Source organism: Actinia tenebrosa, unplaced genomic scaffold (assembly GCF_029948245.1).
Source record: "Actinia tenebrosa isolate PJP-AT-01 unplaced genomic scaffold, QUT_ActTen_1.0 PGA_scaffold1__47_contigs__length_23844297, whole genome shotgun sequence".
Lineage (NCBI taxonomy): Eukaryota > Metazoa > Cnidaria > Anthozoa > Actiniaria > Actiniidae > Actinia > Actinia tenebrosa.
Window position 1 is genome coordinate 2,479,260 of NW_028292578.1, and position 27,707 is coordinate 2,506,966.

The 27,707-nt window shown below is 36.9% G+C and overlaps 3 protein-coding genes and 1 long non-coding RNA gene across 5 annotated transcripts; 2 read left to right on the plus strand and 2 right to left on the minus strand.

Annotated features, from left to right (window-relative positions):
- Positions 1-519: 519 nt before the first annotated feature.
- LOC116296369 (uncharacterized) lies at positions 520-10,144 on the minus strand. The gene is made up of 5 exons (XM_031704380.2): positions 9,881-10,144; positions 5,757-6,092; positions 3,214-3,644; positions 1,896-1,999; positions 520-1,335 (listed from the first exon to the last, which is right to left on the minus strand). The coding sequence occupies exons 1-5, from the start codon at positions 9,966-9,968 to the stop codon at positions 1,233-1,235; spliced, it is 1,062 nt and encodes a 353-aa protein (XP_031560240.1). The 5' UTR covers positions 9,969-10,144; the 3' UTR covers positions 520-1,232.
- Positions 6,060-7,418, plus strand: LOC116296370 (uncharacterized). 2 transcript variants are annotated; one of them, XR_004197122.2, is made up of 2 exons: positions 6,060-6,368; positions 6,963-7,418. It is a non-coding gene; the product is annotated as an uncharacterized LOC116296370 (long non-coding RNA). The 2 variants fall into 2 exon arrangements; XR_004197121.2 differs by having other exon boundaries at positions 6,060-6,364.
- A 676-nt stretch (positions 10,145-10,820) lies between the features above and the next one.
- Positions 10,821-15,912, minus strand: LOC116296366 (protein spire homolog 1-like). The gene has a single exon (XM_031704378.2). It carries the CDS (start codon positions 15,801-15,803, stop codon positions 13,890-13,892), a length of 1,914 nt encoding a protein of 637 aa, XP_031560238.2. The 5' UTR covers positions 15,804-15,912; the 3' UTR covers positions 10,821-13,889.
- Positions 15,913-20,706: 4,794 nt separating this feature from the next.
- On the plus strand, positions 20,707-27,443 carry LOC116296373 (ras-related protein Rab-23). Its single transcript, XM_031704384.1, has 7 exons — positions 20,707-21,228; positions 21,462-21,547; positions 23,343-23,419; positions 24,360-24,439; positions 25,324-25,406; positions 25,595-25,675; positions 26,533-27,443. Exons 1-7 carry the CDS (start codon positions 21,074-21,076, stop codon positions 26,700-26,702), a joined length of 732 nt encoding a protein of 243 aa, XP_031560244.1. The 5' UTR covers positions 20,707-21,073; the 3' UTR covers positions 26,703-27,443.
- Positions 27,444-27,707: the final 264 nt, after the last annotated feature.

Below are 27,707 nucleotides of genomic sequence, written 5' to 3' on the forward strand. Positions count from 1 at the left end.
ACTGAAGTGCTCGCGTGAGAGTTTGGGTTTCTAAAAAAAATCCACCCAAGTGGTCACGCAAAAACCTGTGAAGTAGTCACGCAGAAGCCATTAAGGAGATCACAAGAAAGTTTTAAGATCGGTCACGCGAAAGCCTTTTAAGTGATCATGAGTGACATACGTAATTCACGGCTTCAAAATGGATCGAATAGCGGTATACAAGTGCATAAATGCTCTGAAAGAAGAAACATTGCCTCACACACACAAAACGAACAAAACCAAACCTCCGTCCCCGTCAGAGCTCTGAATAGACCGCTTGCATGTGACGTCAAAGCAGCTCGATCTGGGGGACAAAACAATAGAATTACAATCTCCTGAAAATTTGGAACCTATTTTTTTGTGCCCCAGATTAAGCTGCCCAGCTTGACTACACTAAGAGCGTCTGCGCGCGTGGGACGAAGTTGGTACCTCCGTCCTGAAATTAGGCTCCCGATCCCCGTCAAAAAAACACTTTTCTTGATAATCCACTTTTATGCCATCTTGATTGTATTTTCTTTTATTTGTCTGTACACCTGAAAATTTAATTCGACCTGGAAATTCTTCTAGCTTAATAATAACTTAATAACAACTAGGACAAACTCTTTATATTAGAACCGTTGAACTGATTTGAACATCCTTTTTTCACGCGGCGGCCATATATTGACTTAGAGAACCAACCAACAAATCAACAAGTCAATCAATCAATCGATCAATCCGTCCGTCCGTCCGTCCGTCCTTCCGCCGTTTTATACAACTATTTCGGAGCCAAATGAAATTGCTTATTCCAAAACGGAAAGAAATTATACAACTAGACACGAGTTATCGAGGCCTTAAAAATAGTTTTTTCGATTGGAAACGACATGGGATGTCTCGACACTAACCTCCGTGCTCTTGGCGGGAACAAAGATGGCCGCCGTGCGAGAAAATTTCTATTTACGCCCCCTTAATCAAAAGCTTTAATAATCACATCAACCATGGAACTGGATGTCCATGTCTCATTCTCTAAGCCGCAAAACGCTTATATTTGCAATTCCCTCCAATTTCCATTCATTCAACAAATCCAATGTCTTCATTACAATAATTAACTAAATTCGGTATTTAATTATTCTCCTCAGGCCTCTTTCTTCAGAGAAACACGAGGATGCCTGGGCATGAATCAATGCCTGAACCAATATCAATAAGTTGATATTAGAAATAATAATTTGTCACGTGTTCTAGACCCATATTTGTGTGTAGCCACTGGAATCAGAAGTGACGAAGTAGCGGCCTTGAGGATCGAAACAGCAACAGAGTATGCTTCCTTCGTGTTCAGTCCTCCTAAGGAAAGAACCGACCAGACAATAGGATTAGATTTGAATGTACACGAGTCAATGTCTGGTTGAAAACAAGGCTGAAAAATGAATCAGCGGTCTTGGCTAACATCGCGGGCTCACCTGCTTCCTTTAAAAATGCCTATGGTTTCGGAAAAAATCTCAGTCAGGCTAAAAAAGTATAGAAGTTAAGCTCATTCCTTAAACGTTACGTCAAAAATGTGTATTTTAATCTACTGACGAGTGTCCAAAGTTTGTTTTGACGGTATTGATAGTTTTCACAGTACACAGTGTATGAATTCAACAAAAGATTCGTCATGAGTTTCTTGTGTTATATCATCCAACATGGCCGCCGTGTCTTTTGTTATTTCATTCTCTTGGGAATGATTGAAAACAAGCAATTAAGATTTTTCTAACGGTAGTACTGATATGTTTTCTCTGAAAACCTCGACCAATTTCCCAGCAGCCATGTTTGTTTCTTTGGACAATTTGGCGCATGCGCATATGTTTTTCAGCCATGTCTTTCCTACTCCATTCCTCATTACTCAGATTAAAGAGCTTTCTTACCTTAAAATTGGCTTTGCATTTTGGCGCATTGGTTCCCAAATGGATACAAGTCTATCAGACGTGACGCCAACGAAATAGTTGCTATCTGGGACGAAGCTGATGGCCTAAACAGAACCAGACGTGATTAATGATCACTACGAGTTACAATAACTAAAAATATATTGGATTTGATGTCTTATCTGGCTTTTAAGCGCGCGGTAACTACAAAGAACAGACTGGTTGGATTATCGTATAAAAAGACCATTAATTTTGAATGAGTACTCAGTAATGCCATTTTTATCTTGTGCGGTAAGACGATAAACAAGATATCAAAAGGGAATATTAACGCCTTCGATTTCAATGTGTAACGCAACGTAACGTAACTCAACGCAAATGATCCCCTTTTTGTCAACGAACGTAAAAAGTAGAAATTACCATGAATAGTCATGTATCGAATATCATTCTTTACACCGAGGACAAAAAGCAGTTTGCACTAGTGATACAACGGCAGATTACACATAGTGATAATCCTAGATTAAATAACGGATGGCGGTAGAAAACAGGGATTAAATCCTGATAAAGCTTCGAATTATTGGCTCTAATAAATTCACAAAGCATCGAGACTTTTGTTAGTGAGAAGCGTTATCAAAAATTCGATATCGTTATCAATATCATATTTGAATTCTTATAAAGCTATCACAACAGCAACAATAATGATGATGATTATTAATAATGATGATGATGATGGCGGTGGTGATGATGATGAGTATGATGGTGGCACGTGGTGATGATGATGATTAATGATGCTGGTGATGATGATGATTAATGATGATGATGGTGATGATGATGATGATGGTGATGATGGTGATGCAATGGTGATGATGGTGATGATGATGATAGTGAAGATTGATGACTATGATGACGATGATGTGGATGAAGGATGATGATGATGATAATTATGTCGATGATCATTGATGATGGAGAAGGTGGTGCATGGCGTTGTTGTTGCCTAATAATAATAGTAATAATGATGATGATGATTGAAGATGATGATAATAATAATAATGATAATAATAATAATAATAATAATAATAATAATAATAATATGATGGTGATAATATAAACAAACGTCCTTTGAATTAGCCCTTTATTTCATGTCAGAATAAGCGCCATCCATGTGGGACTAAATACATGGTCCCCAAGATGTTGTTACTGTGGATTTGATTGGTGGAAACTTCCACACTGACCCAACTGAAGTCGCGTGTTCCCGACCCTCTCCTCCCCCGCCAATCTCACTGATCTTCAATCATAAAATGTAGTATCAACGTACGGGCCCTACCTGAACTTTTCTTCCCTGGACATCTAACACTTGTCTAACGTCCATTCTTTCTCCCAAATTCCACACAACAACGTTGCTTCCTGACAAGGAAATAAATATTTCTTCCATAGGCGCGAATCGGATCGACCGAACCGGGCCAAACCGTCCATCTTGCGTCTCCAAACACTTCCCTTCACTACGAGACCATTTCTTGATCACTCCATCTTCTGAGCCAGAAAAGATATAATTGTTGTCTAGTGAGAATGCCACTGTGTTAACGGGCGCTCTGTGGCCTTGTCTTCCTGCTAAAATGCGGGTATCGACACCCGGAACGAACTCTCCAGATCCTGGTTTGATCTTAAAATGACGAACTGTAGTGTCTTTTGAGCAAGTGGCTAAAGCACGGCCGTCCTTAGAGAAGGCGCAGTCAAATACTGGACCTGAATGAACCGCTGAAGGTACATAGAATAAATAGACGTACAGTTAGGTATCATGTACATAGGGTCACTCTAGCTTCATGTAACTAGGCAACAAAAGACCTGTCCCTGGCACCATGAACATCCTGTCAGGGGTAGATCTAGGCCGGGCAGTTGAAAAGGTGTCATGATTTCTCCAACTCCCTAGTTCCACCACTGCCTATCGTCACTTAACTAGGCACTATGAACATTCGGGGGTAGATCTAGGGCAGTTGAAAAGGTGTCATGGTTTCTCCAACTCCCTTGATCCACCACTGCCTATCGTTCGATATCGTCACATAACTAGGCAACAAAAGACTTGTGCTGGCACCAGGTATCGCCAGATCTTTATGTAACTGGACCCCTAGCTACTGCGGCGATGCATAACAACACAGCTATTTATTTAGATGAGCCTGTCACTTTGTCTCGATGTTATATGGGTTCTTGATTACTTTCAAGTCAAATGTCAAATTCTTTGAATGTAAATCGACTCATGAAGAGGCTTATTTATTTTTCGTTAAGCAGTTCGTGAGTAATCCTGGTCTCAGTGCTCTAGATTTCACCGCTTTCCCATCAATATCTCTCGTTTCTTTTCATCCGCTCATCCATTCTTTCTTTCGTTTTTCTCTCGCTCAGACATTGGTTTTTCTCTCGCTCAGACATTGGTTTATAATCCCTATTATAGCTGTTTCCATTTGCTTACACATGACTTTCTGAATTGAAACAATACAGATAGATACATGATCAACAAAATGAACCGCCGCACCAAAAGCGCGATTTGCCTGATGTATTTTTCGCCTACTTTTCATTCCCAGCAACTCACAGACCCAAGAAATAAACCCATATAGATATCAAGTAGCCATGACCACATCAACTTAGATTAAAAAACATTAATATGACCAAAACTCTCAGACTATTTGAAAATGTATTAATGTTGGTAAACCCTTAAGTGGTTGGTTCTAAAGTTGATTAATCAGATGGCTACGGCGAAGGTTCTGCTGTATATTCGTTAAGTGTAAATGAGTCGAGCTGTTAGACAAATGCATTGAAAGAATATCAAGCCGATTGGTGGTAAATACATGTCATTCGACCGACCAATGAGCATGTGTGGTTTAGATGTGGTCGTATCCTCGAGTTCCTCGTTTGCCAACGTAATTATATCCGAACTGAGGCATTACATGAGACAATTCAAACTTTTGAGTCAATGAAAAAAATCAAAAATCGTTGGACAACGAGCCCAATATTTTAGATATCCGTTGACCTATTTTTTTGGGACGAAAAAAAAAACAAAAAACATTTAAGCGGATAACTACGTACAAAGATCTGATTAAATTTGCATGCGAAGGAAAATACGGCAGGTGTAAATTGTATTTGCATAACCACGGAAATTTGGATCTGTATTTCACTACTGTCAGAATATAATAATCCCAAACCCTTAGAAATATTAAATTATACCTATAGAAAACAGACTCCTTCTCGCCAGTGGAAAATTTAGTTCTATGGCATTTTTTTTTTGCAGAGTAAACGCAAAGGGGGTTATTTATATTTCGGTGTTGTTATAAAGATTTAACGATGGGGATGTACGAGAAAGATTGAATGAAAAAGCAAAAGAATAGATTTTTTTCTCTTACTGTTTAGCAGCCGATGTTATAACAGCGCCACATCACAAATACTGTATAAATGCTTAGAAGAACAGAAAGCGATGCATTATTCGAAAGGATAACTCAGAAGTCCATATTTGTTGTTCTACTGCAGCGTCTAACAATACTAGTAAAACCTTCTAGGACCAGAGACCTCACGGCTCGTAACTGAGAACTGAGCCAGCTGATAAATAGAACTTTAAAACCCTTAGAAATTATAATTATTATAACGGACTGCGAATGCTGTCTTTCGCTTGAATATGAGGAGATAAGAACGCTGTATGTGTTCGGGAAAACTGAAGAGATCGAGATTTTAAGTTTTGTAGGGCATGTCTTGGACTCTTGATACTCCATTGACAGTAAAGCCTGCAGTCGATGATCGTAGTTTCATCCAAGAATTTCGCGTTGATCAAGGGGCTATAGAAAATGTATTAAGATTAATTTTTGTTAAGAACTAAAATAGGCTTACCCAAACGGGAAGCTCTCTTTCCCGTGTTGTAATGCCAGAGAATAACGACTCCATCCTGCGAAGCTGAGGCCAGAATCGGGCCGCTGAAAGAACATGAAGTAACCTCTTGGTTGTGGCCTTTTAGCGAGCGTAATAACTCGCCTGTCGAAAGATTCCAGAGGTAAATGGTACCATCAGAGGAACAGGTCGCGAGAATTTTACCATCGGGACCGACCTCACAATTTAGAATTGACTGTTCGCTTCCTCGAACGGTGTGAACGACTCGTTCTTCAAAGCTAACACTTCCTGCTTGACCCATCACTGATTCAAGTAAAGCAGCTTTGAAAGAGGGTGGACCTACAATACAATCAGTACAACCATACAGTTAATAAATGCCTAGACTATCTTGGCTCTTGGAAAACAAATCAGGACTGCCTCTCACTCCTGACGTCCGGTCGCCGTGACAAAAAGAAATTTTAATGTCTTGTGTGACGACTGTTTACACACTTTCTCGTATGTAAATAAGGAGTTATAGGAAGACATATAAATCATTGAACGACTTCAGCCAGATTTCCATAGTGAAGTCCATAGTGAATGTGTCATAGACTGTCAAGAGGAGAGGCCTTTAGGTCGGTACGTTTTGCAGACGCCAGCACTTATGGCTTTTATTTCGTCTATATTGCTTAATGCACTTGTCATTGCTATTCCTTTATAAGGAGGGACTTTGGGATGAGGAAGCGATGCATTAGTGGATTTACACGAAAACAGACTCAAATCCCATCATGATAACTGCTTCTGGAAAATCGAGATTTCTGGACTGACAAGGGACTCGTGGATTTTCGGATTCTAAGAATTGGGTTCATTTAATTTGTCAGTGGTTTCGATATAAACATTGAAGTGACAGATTCACGTTGAGAAGGCTTTTCATTTTTCTGATGGCTTACTGTTTCTTAGTCGGGAACAGGGAAGGTGTAACAGTAGGTGCTAATGGTTTTTGGTAATATTTAAATGACAAAAAGGGTTTAAATATAGATTTTCAAAGCACGAAAACGAAAACTTTCAGTCTGGTTTGCTAATACCTTGTCAATCCAAAATTTACGAAGGGAAGTTCTTTTCTCTAGGCCTTTTATTTTAGCATCCAAGCTAGCTACCGAACATTTTGTTCGTTATCTAACTATTTAGTCGAAAACAACAGCATTAATGAAAAAAAATTTTTTTTCTTTCCAGAATCAATATATTTTGTCGTTTCTTGGGGAAAGATTGCTTTGAAGAGTGGTCACAGAATGAAACGACTAAGACATTTTATTTTGACGACACAAGAGCGAGAAAATTTGGAATCGCTTGGAGTTTTTATATATTGACTATATTTTTCCCATCTGTAAACATCGCACGCAATCTGAGATCTCCGGTCTTATACAAAACCAAACACAGTTGTCTAAAAAACAATATTAGTTATATATATATATAGGCTATTTCATGAGAGGATAAAGAAATATAATCGAGTCTTATGATTATTACTACACTTTCTGTCTGCTAGAAAATCTCTTTTAATCTACGCCCATACTAATCTTAGCCGATAGCTTATTTGGAAATCACCATGTCTGCGATCTACGAGTCTTTTTTCGTTCTTTTTTCATCAGTTTTTGTTGCAAAAGAAACTCAATAAAGCCAACAAAACAATAATCGCTTCCTGTAAATATTGAAACGAAATCACTAAACCACAAGAATAAATAACACCAAGACCACAATATTTGGACCGAGTATTAATGGCAACGTTAATGTCAAACGACGTTTCTATCAAACAACATTTCTATTGAGTTGCGTGACATCGAGCGCGGTCTGGGATTCCAAAGGTAAATTGATTAACTTGAAAATGGCTACCTAATGTACAGAAAATATTATGACAGATCTAGCGATTGGGATCAACCAAGTAAAAACTATCTGTACCAATTACAACCTTAAAAAAATCATCGTTATTAATCATTAATCTTCGTAGCTCAATCAGCAATACGATTTTCTTTTTTGAGTTTCACTCATTCATTGATATTAAAATTGAAAGAATTATCTGTTTTTCTTAATATGTTCTGGCACTTAAGATGACTGATTTATAGCCTATTTAAAGCCCGTAGTTCGTCTACGCAGTGCCAATATGTTGACAATATGGCACAAGAATCAAATGCTTAATGCAGTTTATAGCTCAACACTAAACAAGGAAAGTTTCTTGTCAAAAAGACCATTACTAATACTTTTTCCAAAAATGATCACGTGGTATTGATTTGTGGACTGTTTTAGCACTCTACTGGATTTACATAGTATATCGTCTGCTGCAGTTTGCTGCCAAAACCCTGCAACCATGATAGCGTTACTGCTGTAGCTCGAGAGATGCAAACTATGCAAACTGTCTAGTCGAATGAGTAAAAGGATAGAGGTAGATTATTTGCCATGAAGTAGAGTTGACTTTGCTGGTTGATAGGATCACTATGAAGCCTTTAAAACTGTAAAAGATAATCGAGAATTCCATTGTCACAGAAACAGATTGAAGTGAAGCCGCAAATGTAGGTCTTTTCGCCAGCAAACCCAGCGGCCTAACCAATCGATAATTTCGACCAACAATAAAAATCGATAATAATCGGTTTCATCAATCGATTAATATCGGAAATCGATGAAAATCGATAACGTGACAGTTTTGATTATCCGGCGATTTGTATCGGATTGTATCGATTGTCATCGAATCGTATCGATTGTCATCGATTGTCATCGATGAGTATAATAATCGATGAAAATCGATAATATTCGACATAATAAAGGACGATGCCGTTGATTACAATTTTTATCGATTTTCGATATCAATCAATATTATCATGTAATTTTATCGATTATTATCGATTAATTCGATTGAAAATTGATGATCGATTTTTATCGATTAGTTAGGCCAGGGTAGCAAAACAAACGCTTTTTGAAATGTTTTTTCCCTCTCCCTTATCGACTTCTAGCCTGGAAAAAATATACGAAGCATATAGGACCATTTTCCTCCAGCCCACATCTTTGGGTCCCTTTGAAAAACAATTTTATTCAGTTGGTAGATTGTCAAAAGGAACAAACATTTTTACTTGATTGCAATTAAGGAACCCCTGCCTTCTTACTCCCAGTCTTTTGTGATATTTTTTAAACAACCTGTCAAAATTGATAGTCGATCCCTATTTGACTGAATACCATGTCACGAACGAATACTCATAATCCATTCAAAAACCGATTTGCAGGATCAGTTTTTGCGTGACTGTGTAAGGAAAGCCAACACGAACGAGTCGTGACCGTGACGGCGGTTTCCACTGAAACAATCTGATTGGTGCAAGCCATAGAGACACCCGCCGTGATTGGTTTTAAAAACACGTGCTCTAAATCTGTACCGTGACCGTGTCGTGTGTATGCCTTTACGTTTCCCACTCAAAGTGCGAAATTTACCAGAGTTCATAAGATGATTAGGATAGGAAAACATAAAATAGCTAATAATAGATTGATTCTATTTTATTGGGATCCTAATCAACCGTTTCCCCCACTCCCAGGCGATTAATAATAAGTGGTACTATCATTGGCATTATGTCACCCAATTAGCATATGATTCTCAGTGAAAGGAAATCTGAAGGTAACCATAATGATTTCGATTTGCGTAAAGAGATCATATTCAAGAGCATTCAAATAAAGTCAGAAGGCTAACCGTGGTGAAACCTTTCTCTGGATAATTCAATAATGATTATTGGTTATTGCTTAAGCCGTGGAAGTTGGTCAATTTATAATAGAGAGCTTTCAATCTATTCAATTGAATCATTATTGATATAAATAATCCAACACTATTTATAATAATCTGATTTACCTAAATACGGTTAATGGTCTGTCAGTGTCTTTCAAATCATGGAATGACTGAATTGCATATTGTCAAGCCCAACTGACCATAGAAATCACTGCTGTCGTTTTGTGTGAGCCATCAACGACCACACATTGATTATCTTGAAGTTCAAACTGATGCTTTCGTATTCAATCAACATGACCAATAAATGCAAGCTTGGAACAATTAATGACCCTCCTCTCTTTACTTTTATCCCTTATACTATCTAGTAATGATTTTTGTCATAAATTTGTTTACATACCTTTGCCCGAGGCGACTGACGAGTCTTTATCTGACGAGACCAAGTTGACGGATTCGTATTCGGCTTGTTTGAACCACGTCCAAGGCATGTTGATGTCGTTCTCAAACACAGCATATACAAACTATGATTGTTGATTAAGCTAACAGCAAGCCATACGTATGATTTTCATATCCATTCACCATCACTGAAGACCAGGAATGTAAAGAGATACTCTTGAAAGAGCTCTGAACCGCATGGTCTATTGATCAATTTAGTGCTGTTGCGTGGTTTATTATGATCAAGCGTTTGAGGTCAGCTACAGGAAGTTAGAAATGCACCAGGCATCCCTTGATTGAATGAGTGAAAAAGAGGGTTAACTGTGAGAAATGGTATTCTGGCTTTTTCTTACTATAAACTGGTCAGATATAAGGGATAGTCCTAGAGCAGGTTACAGTAAGGGATACTCCTAGTTCAGGTAAGGGATAAATCAGGTTGAGGGATACTCCCAAATCAGCCCAAGAGATACTCCTAGTTCAGACAAAATGGTACTCCTAAATCAGGTTAAGGGATACTCCTAGTTCAGGCAAAATGGTACTCCTAAATCAGGATACTCCTAAGGGATACTCCTAGTTCAGGTAGGGGATACTCCTACTTATCATATAAGCCGATACGGCTAGTTCGTGTAAGGGATCGATACCCCTAAATCAGGTTAAGGAATACTCTAAATCAGGCCGGTTAAGGGGTACTCCTAGTTCAGGTAAGGGATTCTCCTAAATCAGGTGAAGGGATCGATCTAGGGATACTCCTAGTTCAGGCAAGAGATACTTCTAAATCAGTTCAAAAAATTTGTACTCAATTAATGAATAAACTATAACTGAATGACCAGCCCCGATTGTACACGATGTCCTCGGCCTCCACTACCACCACCATTCAACCCTAACTGACAACAGCGAATCAGACACAGATGTTAAATGTTTTATTCAGGGCTCTTCGATGCGTTACATTGTCACAAGAAGTATATACTATGAATTGCAAAGAATAATTGTCAAGGTTTTAAAACATATATGAGAACATAGAAGCTGAGACGGGAGTGGTACTTGGGAAGTATGTTGTTAATTTTAAAGATGTATCTAGAGATACAACCGTCCTGCAATGTTCATAAATTGTTGCACTGACAGAAAGTATGTTTCATATCGACTGTGTGTCTCAAATAAATAGATCAAAAGATATATAATTACGTAGTTTCCGAGAATATCTTTCCTTTCGGCTTCTCAGTGTTTTATGTTTTGAACCTGACAATGAATTTGCAATCGAGTTTATACTTCGTTCTGTTTTTTTTTTTAAGTATCACGCGTCAAAAGCATCAGTGTACTGATGTCAACAACAAGATATAAAGCAAACTTTACATCATCATTTGACCACACCAGGTGGAAGATGATGGCAACATTCAGACCAGCTGATTGTGTTGCTAAAAGTTATTTGCTTTTAACTCTAACACCTTATAGGTTCTTCTTTTTCAATACTTTTGTCTTAGATATTTTAGAATTGTTACATATTAGGCTCATATGTCAAACGTCGAACTTCAAATGAGCCGAACCTCATGACACTTGAAGACCGCCTCGTTATCCGTTAGGTTCGGCTCATGTTAAGTTCGACGTTTGACTATAGCCTCAGTTGGTTTTTCGTTGGTTTTACATAAACTTGGACGCTGCCTAGTCGTTGCCTGTATGGGAAGAAGAGAAAAGAAATCCAAACTTGACATGTCCCCCATATCTAATCTAGTCTTCTTTTCCAGTCCCTCCATCAAGCTCGACCTTCCCTCGACCACCAGTCGGGGAAAAAAATCATGAAGACATTAACATCTATGTTTGATTTATATCATTAACAAAATATCTAAGCAACATTTTTTGATTTTATGTCACACTATCAGACTATCTATAGCTATCACATCATGCTCTTTGCTCTAGCTGAAGTCTATGTATCCAGACTCGTTCTGATACACTTCTAAACGAGGCTGGAAGACAAAATTTCTAGTCTAAGCAAATTAACCAGCTTTTTTCCTAATATACATATATACATTAACTTAACGTGAACAACTTTTTCGATAGATTGATACTATTTTTATAGAAAGTTTTCATCTCTATATTGCATATAATGTATGTACGGACAAAAAAATAAATATCAAAAAAAGTAAATAAACTGAAATTTTTTCAAAGATGGAAAGTAAATTTGCTGATTTGTGAACCCGTGAGTGACAAAATTATTTATAGAAAACGCGTCGCGCGCGAAAAGAAGGCAGTAGATTGAGTCGAGGTGTGACAGAGTGTGACACAAATGTACGTGACCAATGCGACATGCGTGACTCAAGCAAGATGATAATAAGCAACAATGAACAAACTTTGTGCTCACATGTATGGCAAGATGAAGAATGGAGTATTAAAGTACAGAACGATAGATATGTTGTTGTTTTTTGGATAGAGTTGTAAAAGCGAGGCTTTCATGTTACTATCAAAAAAGAGTTGTAGCTGATCTTCATGTCAGTCGATCAACGACTGATTTTCAAAACTTCAACGAGTCCAGCTTCACTGACAGTTCAATTTCATATGACCGTTCTTTTGCGAGGCCGCAAAGGATACAGTGAAGGTTTTGTTCCATGTTGCTTACCAAGCCCGAACTGCACTATGGGCGATGTGAATACAATCAGCGAAAGCACACAACAATAAGATTTTTCCTAAACTTTGTCTGCACGTTTTACGGCATAAGCTCTTCTGTGTAGTTGACATTAGTTACATATGAATGCAACATGCAACATGCGACATGCGACATGCGACATGCAACATGCAACATGCAACATGCAACATGCAACATGCAACATGCAACATGAAACATGAAACAAAACATGCAACATGCAACAACTTCAGTACGATATACAACTTGCAACAAAACCCTCACCAATCCTTTTTTAAATAGCTGTAAACATGTGCAAAGAGAGAACCAGAATCAAGTAAAAATACCATGGGTCTCACATTATATGCGTAATATAAAAAGAGGTACAGCTAAACTTGCTTCAAGCAAATAGTAAATGTACTAGGCTACATGCATGTACATAAACCTGGGTCGCATGCGTGTTCATTGCTTAATTTAGCATGGATAGCCCGGTTGACTAAGTATTGTATTTTGGTTTTAAGGCAATTAATTTCTGAATTCATATTCATGCGTTCCACTTTCAAAATAATCTTGAATGCGAGGCCAACAGTAGTCTCCTACGCAGCCGCTATTAGTGTCGTCACGCAACGCTCACTCCCCCTAAGTAGCGTTGCGTGACGACAGTAATAGCGGTTGCGTATGAGACTAGGCTAACACGAAAATACAAAGAAATGCCAAAATTCCATTCAGAAAAACAGTAATTTCTTTCAGTCTGTGTTCTTGTAAATTGAATAGATTGAATAAGATTGAGATTGATATTACTACTTGTTCGCTTGCCGAGAATTTAACTAGCCTAGAGAAAAATTTTTCCAAACACATTTGACCCAAAGTATGACATACATGCAACCACACAGCTTTTAAAATTGTGCTAAACAATTGAACACTATACTTAAATCTTAAATATTCAATGTGATAACTATCAAATACGAAACTAACATTAGTGAGATAAACCACGCCTACATTCAGTGTCAACCAATCACAGGACAGAAAATAAATATATATATTTTTTACATATGTACACATGACGTCATAACCGCCATGTTGGAAGATTTGAGTTTGACAAACGATTTTTCAAGGAATTATATTGTTTAATTTTCCTACATTGCGGCCATGGTTTTAGGCATTTTACTCCATTGGAAATGATTGAAAATCAAAAAAATGGTATAAATGTCTACTCTTTATGAATAGATATGATATTCTTATTTATACATATCAATGAATTTTTTTAAGTAGAAAGAACTTGCTTCAAATATATATATAAAGCGTTCAAGAGACATTCAGATTCGACTATTCCGGCTGTATTTCAACGTTGCTTAGCTACCATCTAACAGTACATAGAAATAAACCTTTTACAAGACGAACACACCTTATGAGTACGTAGTTTTGTTTCTGTGAGTGCAGCTCCTAGGCTTGGAGAACTCTGTGTCGTAGGTATATTCGGTGTGAACGGCCAATACGCATCGCAGAATCCAGAATCCCTACGATCGATATCGGAGTTCTCCAGAAACACGTAGCTCATTGACGGTTCCAACTTGTGAATACAATAGATACAGACTTTACTTTCACAAATCTCACATCCGCGTGACCAATTACCAAATAGGGAAAACTTTCGTTTTTGGCAACAAAAGCAAAGTTTCCCACTGCGCAGGTCTTTGAAGAGCGGATCGTCAGGACTCAGGGCTTCGAGCTCTAGCTTTGCAAGCGTTTTCCTCATGTGCTTGAGCTCCTTCAGCGTCATGTAGATCTTAGAAGTGACTTTCAGGTTTTGCAAGGAGCGCAGTGATGGCGGGAAAAGTGGACGGTCGTCGTATGGAAGAGTGTCAAAACTTGTACGGAAACAAACATTCTGTACACAGTCTTCCTCCACTGAACTTACACTCGAAGAACTGTAATTACGCTTTTTTTGGAGCTCGTAGCAAGTCGCTTTAAAGCTACCTCCTGACCCATAGTCTGAGCTATCAAAAGGACTTGAGGGATCCACCTCAAAAAGATTAATCTTTGGCGAATCGAGTTCGTACTCAATCGGACTGTGCTCGGAGTCAGGCGAAGGTGAATCCCACCGGCTAATTGACTCTGCCAATTGAATTTCAGGTTTTAGGCATTTGCGCTTCGGAGTAACATACGGCGATCCCTCTGGGCTTGGAGAAATTTGTTCAAAATAGATCTCCCTAACTGTTTTCAGGGTAGGCTCTGGTGTTCTCCTCAACTGCTTACCTTTGCGTATTTCATTTAGTAATTTTTCGTGGAGATTTGGGCTTCCTTTAGGCTTGGGGTTCATTTTTCTGTCCGAGGTCTTAGAAAGAGGCGGTCTTGAGCGAATAAAGTCTAGAATGATGTCGTGCGCGTCTTCCTTCTTTCGTTGAGTCGTTACAGAGACATGGTTGAGCTGGAATCGATGGTAGCGTATATCGTCCAGTAGCATTTCAAATGGAGTCATTTCGAAGGAAGAAGCCGGTAGCTTAGTGCGATGAGCAACATGTCGTAAAGTAACTCCCTCGCGTAATTCTCTCATTGCTTGAAGCCACAATTTAGCCCATTCAGATGCATGTAAACTTTGCAAGTAAGCCCAGTTGGTAAGGCCAGTTCCCTTACCCCAGCTTTGCGACATTAGAGTACTTCCATTATAAAGCTGACGCAGAAATTCTGACAGTTCGAGAGCTTCATTCACCAAAGCCCGACAAACTGCTTTAAAATGTCCCTGAGGGTCAGAAATATCTTCTGTCAAATGGTCTGTACACCTTTGCAAAACCATCTCCAAATTAATTTCTTTTGCCGTACATTCTCCTTTATGTGAAAGACGCCTTTCCCTTCGCGATAGGCTGCCATCCTTGAAGCCTTCCACTACTTTCCTTTCGAACTCTTCTGGCACAGATATCCCCTCGTCTCCCTGTTCACACGTCATGTCGAGAATTAGTCTTTCTAGCGAAGGGTCTAATTCCCTCTCCATGAACGCTTCCATTCCATAATCCAAGCACTCATAGATCAGGCTTCCTAGTCGAAACAAAACGTCTGCCGTCTTCTGCGATGGTCTTTCCGAAGAAACTCTGGTCAGTTCAATCGAACCATCTTTACGTATTCGTGTGGTTTCAAGGCTGACATCAATGAATTGTGGTTGTAAATTCTCAAAACTCTTTTCTCGTTTCGATATCAACTCCCCGGCGCATTGATAACACACAGCCCAAGCTTGTTCTTCGCTCAGAGGAGCCCGAAAACTCTTCAAGATTTCGTAGATGTTCATAGCTTCAGTCGACACGATATTATAGATGTTTCATCTTACAAACGAGCGAAAAAACGCTCACTAGAGATCCTGACTTATCGTTGCCAGAAACCTTGATTTCCTGATTCGTATTCGCTTAGGCGAGAAATAAATAATTTATTCAGGAAGCCGATGAACAAAACGCATAGCAAAAGAAGTTCAAATGAATTAAACATTAGGACATTTACCTAATCTTGGGCGCCCACCAACGGCAAATACAATAATCGCTTATTTTCTTCTCCGGCGTTAAAATTAATCGTGCAGGGAATTATGCCATTTTTCTGAGCGCTGATTGGTCAATCCTTAGAGAAAGCCCATATGCACATATTTCTGTGAAATTATCACAATACTGTAGTGAAATTAAATCACACACGCACAAAAAGCCCAAATTATGATGTTTTATTCATTTTATAGTTCATATCTGTGAAAGTGGTCGCAATTTTCACTTCAAAACATACCGTGTTGCAAAGATAATAAACTCCTTCAGTAGTACGTTTCGATGTAGAATTTTCAATCAAAATGAAGGACGCAGTAGTGAATGACAGGTTTTGAATAAATCCTCTGACGTAAAATCTTACTAATGAACAGCCCAATGAGTCTACAAAAAACTCATAAAAGTGTTTTGCTCATTTAAACAATTCGAGTTATTAAGTATTTCATTTTAGCATAATATGACTGTCTGGTTTTCTTTTTCCTTTTTTTTTTTGTTTTGTCGTAAACAGACTTGCAGGTGTACCTATCGAGAAAAACATTTCCCCCCTAATTTCTATCTATTTATGGAGCGTTATTGCTAAAAATATATAGTCTCAACCTTGAGGGTGATACAGAATCAAAGTTTCTTCTTATTTCCTGTTATTTTTTTTACTTTCAATTTTGGTAAAACATCTTTATCAAAAAAGAAAGAAAGAAAGAAAGGAAAAAGGAAAGAAAGAAGAAGGGAAAGAGAGAAAGAAAGAAAGGAAGGAAGAAAGAAAGAAAGAGAAAGAAAGAAAGAGAAAAAGAGAAGAAAGAAAGAAAGAAGAAAGAAAGAAAGAAAAAAACCCTCCTCACCTAAACCCTACCCCTCTCCTACCGCCCAAAACCTCACTACGACTCCCGAATACTCCAGACAACCGAAATACATAAAACTACAAAGACAGAAAGAAGAAAGAAAGAAAGAAAGAAAAACGAAAGCACTTGAGGGAAGATCCACAACTGGCGCTAAAAAAGGGCAAACATTGACATTGATTCACACACACACACACACAAACGTTTGGAGAAACTATATTGCCAGTCTTACTATGTAGGGGGACTGTACTTGGCTAAGTGCTACAACAAATATAAATAATGGATTACCGAATGCATTTTTCATTTCGATAGAAAAATATTATGATAATCATTACGATATCAAATACAATACAACTCAGACTAGAGATTATTTTATCTCTTGCTTTCCAGTATATATTCATCACGATCTTCGTTTTTAAATAAGGTGAATTACTAACTGTTTCTTCAGTCTTAAAATAGGCAAAATATTAGTGAATATTATTAGGATACACAGGGATCATATATTCATCATTTTATTAAGTTTTCTCTATTTTTCTCACAATATTTTGCTCGAGGAAGCGCGCGACGTGGTCGAAATTAAATAATCATAGATGAAGTTAGATGAAGGAAGTCACGTGCCACGGCTTGTTCATTGACGTCACTCCCCCTTCACAATATTTATCAATTACTTTGATGGATGGACTGAAATTCCATTCTTATCGAAATGAAAGTAGTTCAGTCATCGCTATATTTAGTCTACATGGTTGGATCTCTTGTTTTGAATGTGTTCTATGCCTGAGCTAAGTATGTGGTTGCTTTGAATACAACTCACACTTAGTGAAAACCTAATGAATAATGATTGTCAAAAATTTTTGCGATACAAGTTTTATGTCTCAAAAATTCTGATTCGATCAATATTGGTCATATTCCTTATGTACATTTATGACTATTCACCCCTCGGGACTTGGTTGTCTCATAGTTTTTTCTGATAATTAGTTTTGGTGTTAAATGAAATTTTAAGCAAGTCTTCACACGTTTTCAGACTCTCAGCCATATGCAATGTCTTTTCTCTAGCTTTCTTCTCCTCTCCTCTCCTCTCCTCTCATCTCTTCTCTTCTCTTCTCTTCTCTTCTCTTCTCTTCTCTTCTGCCTTCACTTTTCCACGCTTTTATTCTCGTTTACTTTTTACTCTTTTCAATCAAATGCGGCACCGCTGTTCTCAATTAAGTCTAACACTTTATTTGTCCACCAGAGAAAATATATGAAAGTAATGTGAAAAGGTCACGTGTTGGATATAGCCGATCCTGAATATATTATCTCTTTTTGTCAATCTACAACAAAGCAGTATTTTCAAAACATCCATTATAATCCTACTTTTAGCTACGTTTTCTTTTCTTTTCTTGTTTAAACTCATATCTGTATTACAGCTGAATCTTTTTTAGTTTGTTACTCTACGTTACCTTAATTGAACCCTTTTTTTTATTATCGCAGTTGTATCTTCCTTAATTAAAAAGAAAGAAAAAGAAAAACAGCATATAGCAATAGACTAAGATTGAGCGGCGTGATATTTAGTAGCCACTGTTCATGATTGTTTTGCACCTCAGTAACAGTTCCCGTCGACGGAACTAAAAAAACCCACTCACTAAATATCAAAATGACTTGAAAAGTAAAACGACCTTAATGACATCCGCCACTACTCGATGGATCTAAAAAGAGGGAACCCACAGCGGGCCATATTGTAGGACAAACGAGAAATGTTTTCTTTTGTTTTCCTTAAATGTAAACTCTTTTATACGTGCAAAACCCGTGATTGAATCGTTTTTGCTGCCGTGGCTCTATTTCAAGAAAAGAGTGGACAGACTGAGAGTGATTAATGGGTTTGTACGATCACATACAGCAACCATGTTGGATGACAATTAAACATTAAAATGCTTATCATATTACACGAAAGAGAATCACCTTGCAAATCGGCCTTCTAAAGGTCACTATACGACCAAAGTGCACAATGGGTAATATAGGCACGAAAAATATCAAAATTTCAGCGTTCCAAACTGCGACTTGTTTTGATGAATAAGTAAACAGCCGCCATGTTGGTTGATGTAACGAGAGAGGATGATACTTTGACACTCAACCAACATGTCGGCTATGACGTAACGATAACATTCTCCCTGTAATCAGGAGTTTACCAGGGACAGTTTCACGTGGAAGGACGATGCGCCGACAAGCATTATTATTATACATTTTACTAAGTATCTCAATTCTGATTGGTCGAGAGCACTCAGCCAATCCCTCAATATCATGTGAACTCGACATGATAAATGTATTATCTGTAGGTTTTTTCGGCTACAAATAATACATTTATCCTGTCAAGTTCATTCAAGGCCACGCTGTGGTAGCTTTGTTTTTATTCATTATGTGTATTTATTTACAGAATTATGTACAAAAACAATTATTTAAGGAATGCTTAACTTATTTTCATATATTTTATGAAGAATTCTCGAAATATTTCTGAATTAAGAATTTTGCGCGCGTTTTTCACGCGACATCATGGCGTTCATAATTCTGTCCAAGTTCATATTAATTTTTTCCCAGTATACAAAATGTATAATAAAGCAATTATTGAATTCGGTTATCGCATAACATCGTCGTAAATTAGATATCATGCTCTGAACCTCATCCAAATGTGTCCTCGAATAAAACTGTTGTTCATGTGGCCATAAACTCAATATCCATATTTGGTAAGCTTACCTTATGTGGAAGTGAACAAAGACTTCTTTTTGGTGGTTTCTCCGCCATTTAAAGCTTGAAACTGTCAAAATATGAACCAAAACTTGCAGATGCTATAGCGAAGAAGCAGTCCAACAGTGTCCACCATCTTGAATTTAGCTTAGAAACCTAGCCTTTGCCAAAACGTTTAAAAACACAGGGATCCCGTGCGAATGACAAAATAATTTGGTGATGAATCTACAGGTAGACCAGACAAAATAGGGATCAAAATTTATAGGAATCATCCAAAACATTAGCCAAGTGCACACTCACCGATACCTTTACTGGGTTGCCTGTGCAGTGGCGGGGGACCGCCAAGCAGAAAAAGTTGGCGCGATCGGCTTCACAAAGGAGGTTCGAATTTCACTCTACTGTGCGTAAAGAACACAATGGCTTAATACGAACTTAAAAAGTGATGTACTAAAACAAAAATGCTGTGCAACACGCTACTGTTCGTATGAGTGAGAAACAACTTTAAACAAAACTGTAGCTGTAGTGCAGTCCTATCATCACCGTAGCCGTAACCACGCGCAGTACGCGTTATTGTTTGGATGAATTACTGTAAAAAATGTGGAAGCCATTTCAATCTTAAACTATATATCTTACCAAGAGACCATCATGGTCTCTTGATCTTACCGTGTGAGTGTTATATATCGCCATCATACATGTCAGTTCCACTCATATGAAAACCGCTCTAGGGCTACCGGTCATGAAAGCACTAACACTATGAGAGGGGGTACCCAATTAATTGTCAGTTAACTACTATTTTTTGGGCCAATTGTCAGTTAACTACTTATCCCATTGGCACCCTCCTAACACTGACCATTTCTTCAGTGTGACTATTCGATAAATATGAGCCAAAACAATTACACCACACCAGTGAAGAATCGCACTTATTTCCAATCAGTTTGAAGTCAAAATTATAATGTTTATCAGGAGCTTTTCTTTTCTCTTGATTTTATCTACTTTCTTTAGAAAGATCATTTAGTCAGAGATATCAAAGAAAAATTTGATTTTACCATAGTATATTGCTAAAGTGCGTTTCTATGGTAACAGATCCAAGCTATGAGACCCTTGCATTGCATTGTGGACCGTGAAGGTGGAGATACTGAGAGGAACAAGAAGCTTCGTGAAAAGAAATTCTACCTGAAACATGTGGAAGATTTGTGCCTAAAGATTTTAATACTAAGCCTAATTCGTATCCTCAAATTGATATCTTGACAGGAGAGCCAAAGTTGATTTAGTTGACTGCAGTTTAGACACTCGAAATTGGAGAATTTTGGGCTCAATTCGTCTTCATCAACATTACCTGCCTCACGAAACTTTATAGAAATCCAAGAAAATGCTAGCTTGAATGCTTTGGATTTCCTGCCGTTAGAAATCCTTTTAATCTTCCCGAGAAAGTCGTGTAACTTCAGCTTTGTCGTTAAGAGACGAGAGTATTCTAAGCAGTTATTGATATGAGGGAAGAAGACGTTGAGGTGGCCATTAAGGTTGTGGTCGTAGGCAATGGTGCAGTTGGAAAGAGCAGTATGATTCAGCGATACTGTAAAGGGATTTTCACCAAAGATTACAAGAAAACTATCGGTGTAGACTTCCTTGAACGCCAGATAAGGTAAATCTTATCCTTCTTTATTAGGTATAATATATATCAAGATTGGTGAGTCAATCAGTTGTGGATTGCGGGCGGTTCGAGGAAAGACACCAGGCAGTTTATAATTTGGAAGTGCATTACTGTTTGCATAAACTTAAATGAAAATCGTTTAACAGTATCTCAAAAGCCCCTTATTTATGATTATTTGGATTAAAAAAAAAATGAAAAAAATTTTTTTTTCTAAATATTTATAGCATAAATGGCGAGGATATACGACTTATGTTGTGGGATACTGCCGGGCAAGAAGAATTTGATGCTATTACTAAGGCATATTACCGAGGTATGATAAATCTTTTCTTATTATTCAACAAAGAAAATAGAGAAATATCCCGTAGACTGTGATCGTTACGTTTTTTTCCACCCACATTGTAAGCAAGATTTTTAACGAAATAATAATACCAGCAAGCTTATGTGTGCAGCTTCTGGATTTTATACAGCGAAAAAAATTTTAAAAATAGGACAAAATATTTTTGTATGATTAACGCTATTTTTGTATAATAAACACCAAAAAAAATTGCCTTTAACTACATTTTTATGATGTAGAGGTTTGCTTTTCTGAAATCTTTTTGATTTTTAGTATTTTTCCATTCTCATTAGTAGTCAAAAATATCATTTTCGTATTTCAATTTCTCTTTGAGTTTGACGAAGAACTTAACCAAATATATACATAAGCTTACATTTTGTATTCATTGCATTTTTTCTATATTTCAAATTAAGTACATGGAGTGCTTTAGGGATCTTTTTTGGATTATCTCAAACTGCACTCCAGCAAAGAATAAAGAAATATTTTGTAAACACTGCTTTGAAGTACATTTATTGTTTACAACTTCCTTTCTTAGAACTTAAGATTACAAATTAGTTATTTGAGTTTAACGCTTATCTAATGCATAACCTTAGGTTAGATGTTCTAGGAGGACAAAATTTAATGAAAAACTATGTGCTGTTGTGTTTGAAAAGCAGTAGTTTATTAGTAAAAGGCAAGATGTCTTAAGATAAAGCATATTTTGGATGTTTTCATTGTAACACGACACAAAACATTGCATTGTTTCATCTTGAGTTGAGTAGGCTGTTTTTTACTAGTACTTAATGCATGAGAGACTGCTGAATTTTTATGGGAGGTGCTATTTTTTCATAACTTAACTGTAATTCTTTCCAATTGTCTGATATATATAATGCAACTTACATATCAATAATTAGATTATAATATTAAAAACTGATTTTTTGGCTGAAGGCCATATATAAACTAGCTAGCTAATCCAGCTATGTGCTGGATTAAGATTTGTAGATGAATATTATATGATAAATACCAAAAAATTCAAATTATGATCAAATTGTTTTTTAATCAGGATCCTATGAAGTGTAAGCTCTCAAATATGCCAAACATAGATATCTTCTGTCTAGATATCTATATTTTTCATCACTGTTGTCAAAGATAATAATTTTTAAAAAAAAATGGACACTAATGAATATGGATAATAATTTTCCTCTGTTTTTCATTCCACTCCTGTTGCACAAAGGGTGGATAGTGCTATTCGGTGGATATATCTTATCCAGTGAATAAATTTATTGGATAAAAGCATCGACTTTATCCACTGGATAAGGATTTATTTGTTGAATAGCACTTATCCACCCTTCATACAAGCAGACCCTGTACTAGGCAACAAGTTGTGTTTGAAGGTTTTTACCTTAAGCTGAAGGGTTACCACGGAAAATACATGATTTTATATCAAATCAATCTATTTACAATTTAATGCTGTTTCATGTTTTAGAAAAGCCTTTGGATCTTTTGGTAATACAGTCAGTGTTGAAGGAAAAAGAAAAAAAAAAAAAAAAGAAAAAAAATCTAACAAAAAAGATATAATAATTTACATTACAAGAAATATCTAATACGCTAGCTAAATTTAGCAAAAAAGGAAGGGGAGGGGAACAACATACAGACATAATATGCTTAATACATTTAAAGTCTATGACTTTAAGTTTGAAATAATATAAAAGTATTTATTCAAATTCAATGCCAGAGACAAAACTTTTCAAGTGATATAAATTGAATGGTATTGCTTTATTATTACTTTTAGGTGCCCAGGCATGTGCTATAGTATTCTCCACTGTAGATAGGGATTCATTTGATTCTATAGAGACTTGGAAATCAAAGGTAAATCAGAATTGCATTCTCTCCTGCTTCGTAGTCTGCCCAGGAAATGCGTCTACTACATGTATGTATGCTAGTCTTGGCTGATAATTATATATATTCAAATAGCGCTCTTTTACCATATGCATATGTTCAAAGGTGCTTCACAGAAAAAGAGGTGGTTAGGCACTGAGGGTGGTCACTGCCAGGGTTTCTTTTTACGTCCTCAGTGGTTCTTTTATGTCCCTCCGATATTGGTTAGTAATGATGAAGTGTGGAGAGATGGGACCGCCATTTAAAGTGGTCATCCAAGCCACTTGAAAGTCTAACCGTTTTCAGATGTAATTACAAAGGCAGCACCAGTTATTTTAAGACCCTGAGTGTTGGTCAGGCCGAGCCTTGAACCACAACCTCCCGCACAACAGACCAACGCTCTTTCCAACTTAGCTAACAGGATGGCTGATATACATTTCCTGAATTTGCTTGAGTGTTCTTGAGAAAATGGTTCTTCCAAGGTTGATTTAGATTTGACAAAATACAGCTATGACTAGATCACAGAAGGTTTTGGGTCTTCAAATTGGATCATTAACTCGTATTCTTTTAAAAAATTATCACCTTTCAGTATTTTTATTTATTCTTTTCTTGTCTAATATTTGTTCTCACAGTCATATTAGGAAATTTAAACACTTAATTTGACATAATAATTATGTAACTAATTATTAGTCACTACTGAATTACAGTACATATGTCACCATAACTGCTGGATTGCAGTTCATATGAGAAGACCCATAGACGAACGTAGATCAATATTAGAGTTTGGTTAGAGCATATGAATATCTAGATAACTGAAGATTGTGAGTTCAAATCACAACAAATCCTTATCTCGTAGAAAGAAAAACTTTAATAACATAAACTATTTTTTTAATTACAATAACTAATGCGACAAATGTATTGATTTGTTTAGGTTGAAGTCGAATGTGGAAATATACCAATGGTTCTAGTCCAAAATAAAATTGATTTAATTGATGAAGCTGTTGTTAAGCCGTAAGTATACATGTAATTTACAATACTCCTCAGGTACTTTGAATAAAAGGCATAATGCACTATGGTGTAGTATGCAGAATGCAAAAGAGAAGAATAGTCCCTTTCACAGTTCCCTGCGCCATCTTGAAAGGTAGCCATGCCTTTTCATCGAAGCAAGACGAACAGTGAGCTTGCAATAATGTAGACCTTTTTTAATACCTTGAGCAATTATTAACGTGTCTGTAACATATTGCAAGCTCACCGTTCATCTTGCTTTGATGCAAAGGCATGGCTACCTTTCAAGATGGCACATGAAACTGTGAAAGGGGCTATTTACTTAGGAAAAAAGCGTACTCTGATTGGCTGAAAACAATTTTGGATGAGAGCATACAACATCAGGTGGTAAACTGCTTATGAAACACAATTAACCTATAAGAATTATTGTTCAGGGTAATGAAATTATGATTCAATAAAAACCTGCCTATCACCTTAGTGTGATAGCAGGGGGAAGGCAGCGGCATAGCAAGGGGAAGTTTCCTCCCCCCTAAAAAAAATAAAATAAAAGGATATACTAGATCTGTGAATAAGGAGGCAGGAGACTCTAAAGATAAAACCTATACATGTATGTGTATTGGCAGGAAAATGGTACATTACCCCCTCCCTCTATGACCAAGGCCTTGCACTCCTGTGTGATAGTTAGCTTGATGGGACTGAATGTAGGAATAACTTGGATTATTGGAGGCTTAATAATAAAGATGCTTCCAGAGCTACATGTGGTCATCCCATCAAGTACACCTGACTGATATATAGGGCTGAGATCCTTTATATAGTTGACATCCTGATCTTCAATTTCTTTATTTTATGTAGTTACTAACATTACGATTCTATTTATCTTGACTCCACAGAGATGAGGCTGAGTCACTAGCGAAAAAATTGAGACTAAAATTTTACAGGACTTCAGTTAAAGAAGATCTTAATGTTAATGATGGTACGTATTTGTTATCATTATAAACTTAACAGAACAAACTATATTCACGTTGACCCCTTTCCTCAAAAAATAAAAAAAAAAAGAAAAATATCCTCAATATTAGCACAGTCATTAGATAATGTAGTGCTTCAACATGCACTTTATTATAGTTATCAATCATCCTAACAACATTTTCCCCTTTTTTTCAGTTTTCCAATACCTGTCAGATAGATATCTAGATATTCTACATAATACTGAAGTGGAACAACCGACCACCAATCAAAAAAGTGGTAAGTACTTACTTACTTAAGTGTGTTTCCAGTTGCATGAGAAAAACAATTGGGGTCGGTAAGTTGGATTTTTTTTACTGATACAACAGTGGAAATGAGCTTACTGGGAACCCTGTGGTGCATTCTGGAATGAAAAAAATATTAGGATGGGCAAAAATTGGCAAGAAAATTAGGGTTGGTCGCTCAACAGGAAACACACTTATTTTTTTTTGGCCTGATCAATGAACAATTAATTACAGAAAATTGTCTCTCCAAGTATTTGATAAACTACCAATAGCTATACTTCCTACTACTCTTGAAATTAGGGATTTAATATCATCTTTTTTGACATCTTAAAATGTGTTAAGAACAATACTTGATATGAACAGTTACTGGAAATTGTTTCACTAAGTATTTGATAAACTACCATCACATGGCAGCACCCATAATACAGCTTGGATTGCCTGTGGTTAGATTGGCAGAACAATAATGTCCCTTGGCTCTTTGGAATTAAATTCTTTCTTATGTAAAATGATTGTACTGTTCCTGCCATCTAACATTGCTGCCATCACCTTGTGGTGCAAAGCCTCTATATGCAGCCGTTACTTCCTACTACTCTAGGAATTGCAGAGGGTTTAATATTATCATATTAGACATCTTAGGGTGCTGTTTGCAGTATGGGTTGGTATTTTTTGATTCTGCAGTATTTTGTTGAGGCTCACTGCCCAAAAATGTCTAATAAAAGGGCTGTAAATTATTTTGTAAAGTACAAAAATGTGCAGCATATTTGTACTTGCTCCAGGCTTCATCTTGTGATATTTTATTTTGTACTCCACTGAGTATAGTTGGATAATAAAGTATTACATTTGTTTATTTAGTTGCAGGGCTTTTTAGTACAGGAGCTACTCAGCCTGGACAGCCCCCAAACAACAATTCTAAACCAACCAGTCAGCAAGGTGGCACTGGAGAAATTATCACTCTTAAGCCAAACAAACAACGAACCCACGGTAAAAAGTCCAAGCTTGCAAGTTGTTCCATTTTAGGCTGAAGAACGTGACAGTTCTTAATAATTGCTTGGGTAAATCCAATAGTTGAACACTTTAATTTCCCATGACTGAGGTATATCTAAAGGCAGTGAATCATAGTCATGGTCTCACCAACAAATGTTGGTGTGGGCCATACTATTTATGCCTGCCGAAGGGGATGGTTAATAATACAAAAATAATGTGTGCTAGCACTTGATTGGTTGGAAATTAAGTAAACTAGGGTTATTGTTTCCACGACCAGAAACAATGTTGATTATCGAAAAATCAAACCAACGAAGAAAGGAAAAAAACAATCCAAGTGACTCCACGTATTATTACATGCGAGTCAATATCATTAAGAACTCACATAAAAATATACAATCAAGCAATGAAATCTTGGTAACATAAATTACAAATGAGCATAAGATATCATTGTCTTCTAGATTGACTTGGCATTTACTGTAATAAAAATTTATCTTCAATGGGCTGAATTGAAATTTATATGATTTTTGTTTAGTCTTCATTTCTTTTTCAAGTGTCTTCGTGTTTAGGATAAATGTTTGTAACTTATAGAAATCATGTTATGAAAAAGCACATGTACACCTGTAATATTCATATAGTTCACATATTGGCAAATAGCTTTGTTTTAACTCACATTTACAATTATAATTATTTTAATATTAAGTAAGAATAAGCACATAATGCTTGTTACTTAAATAAGAATGAAATGAATTAAATAAATGCACTTATATGGGATATTTTTATTCAGGTGTATGCATTTTGTGTAAAATTTTAAAGTTTCCAATCTTTTAGTCATTCTGAAAAAGGCTATCATCAGCATAGCCAAAACGTCAAGACATGTTTTCTGTTATGCATGTTTTCTTGTTTCATAACGCAAAAGCCTCAAAAGGATTATCCAATAGTGTTTCCACGGATGACATCACAATTGTGCATCATGGGATTGAAATGCGGACAAGCCAAGCCAAGAGGACATGCTAATATGCTGCAACAAAGCTTTGTAGTCTTGT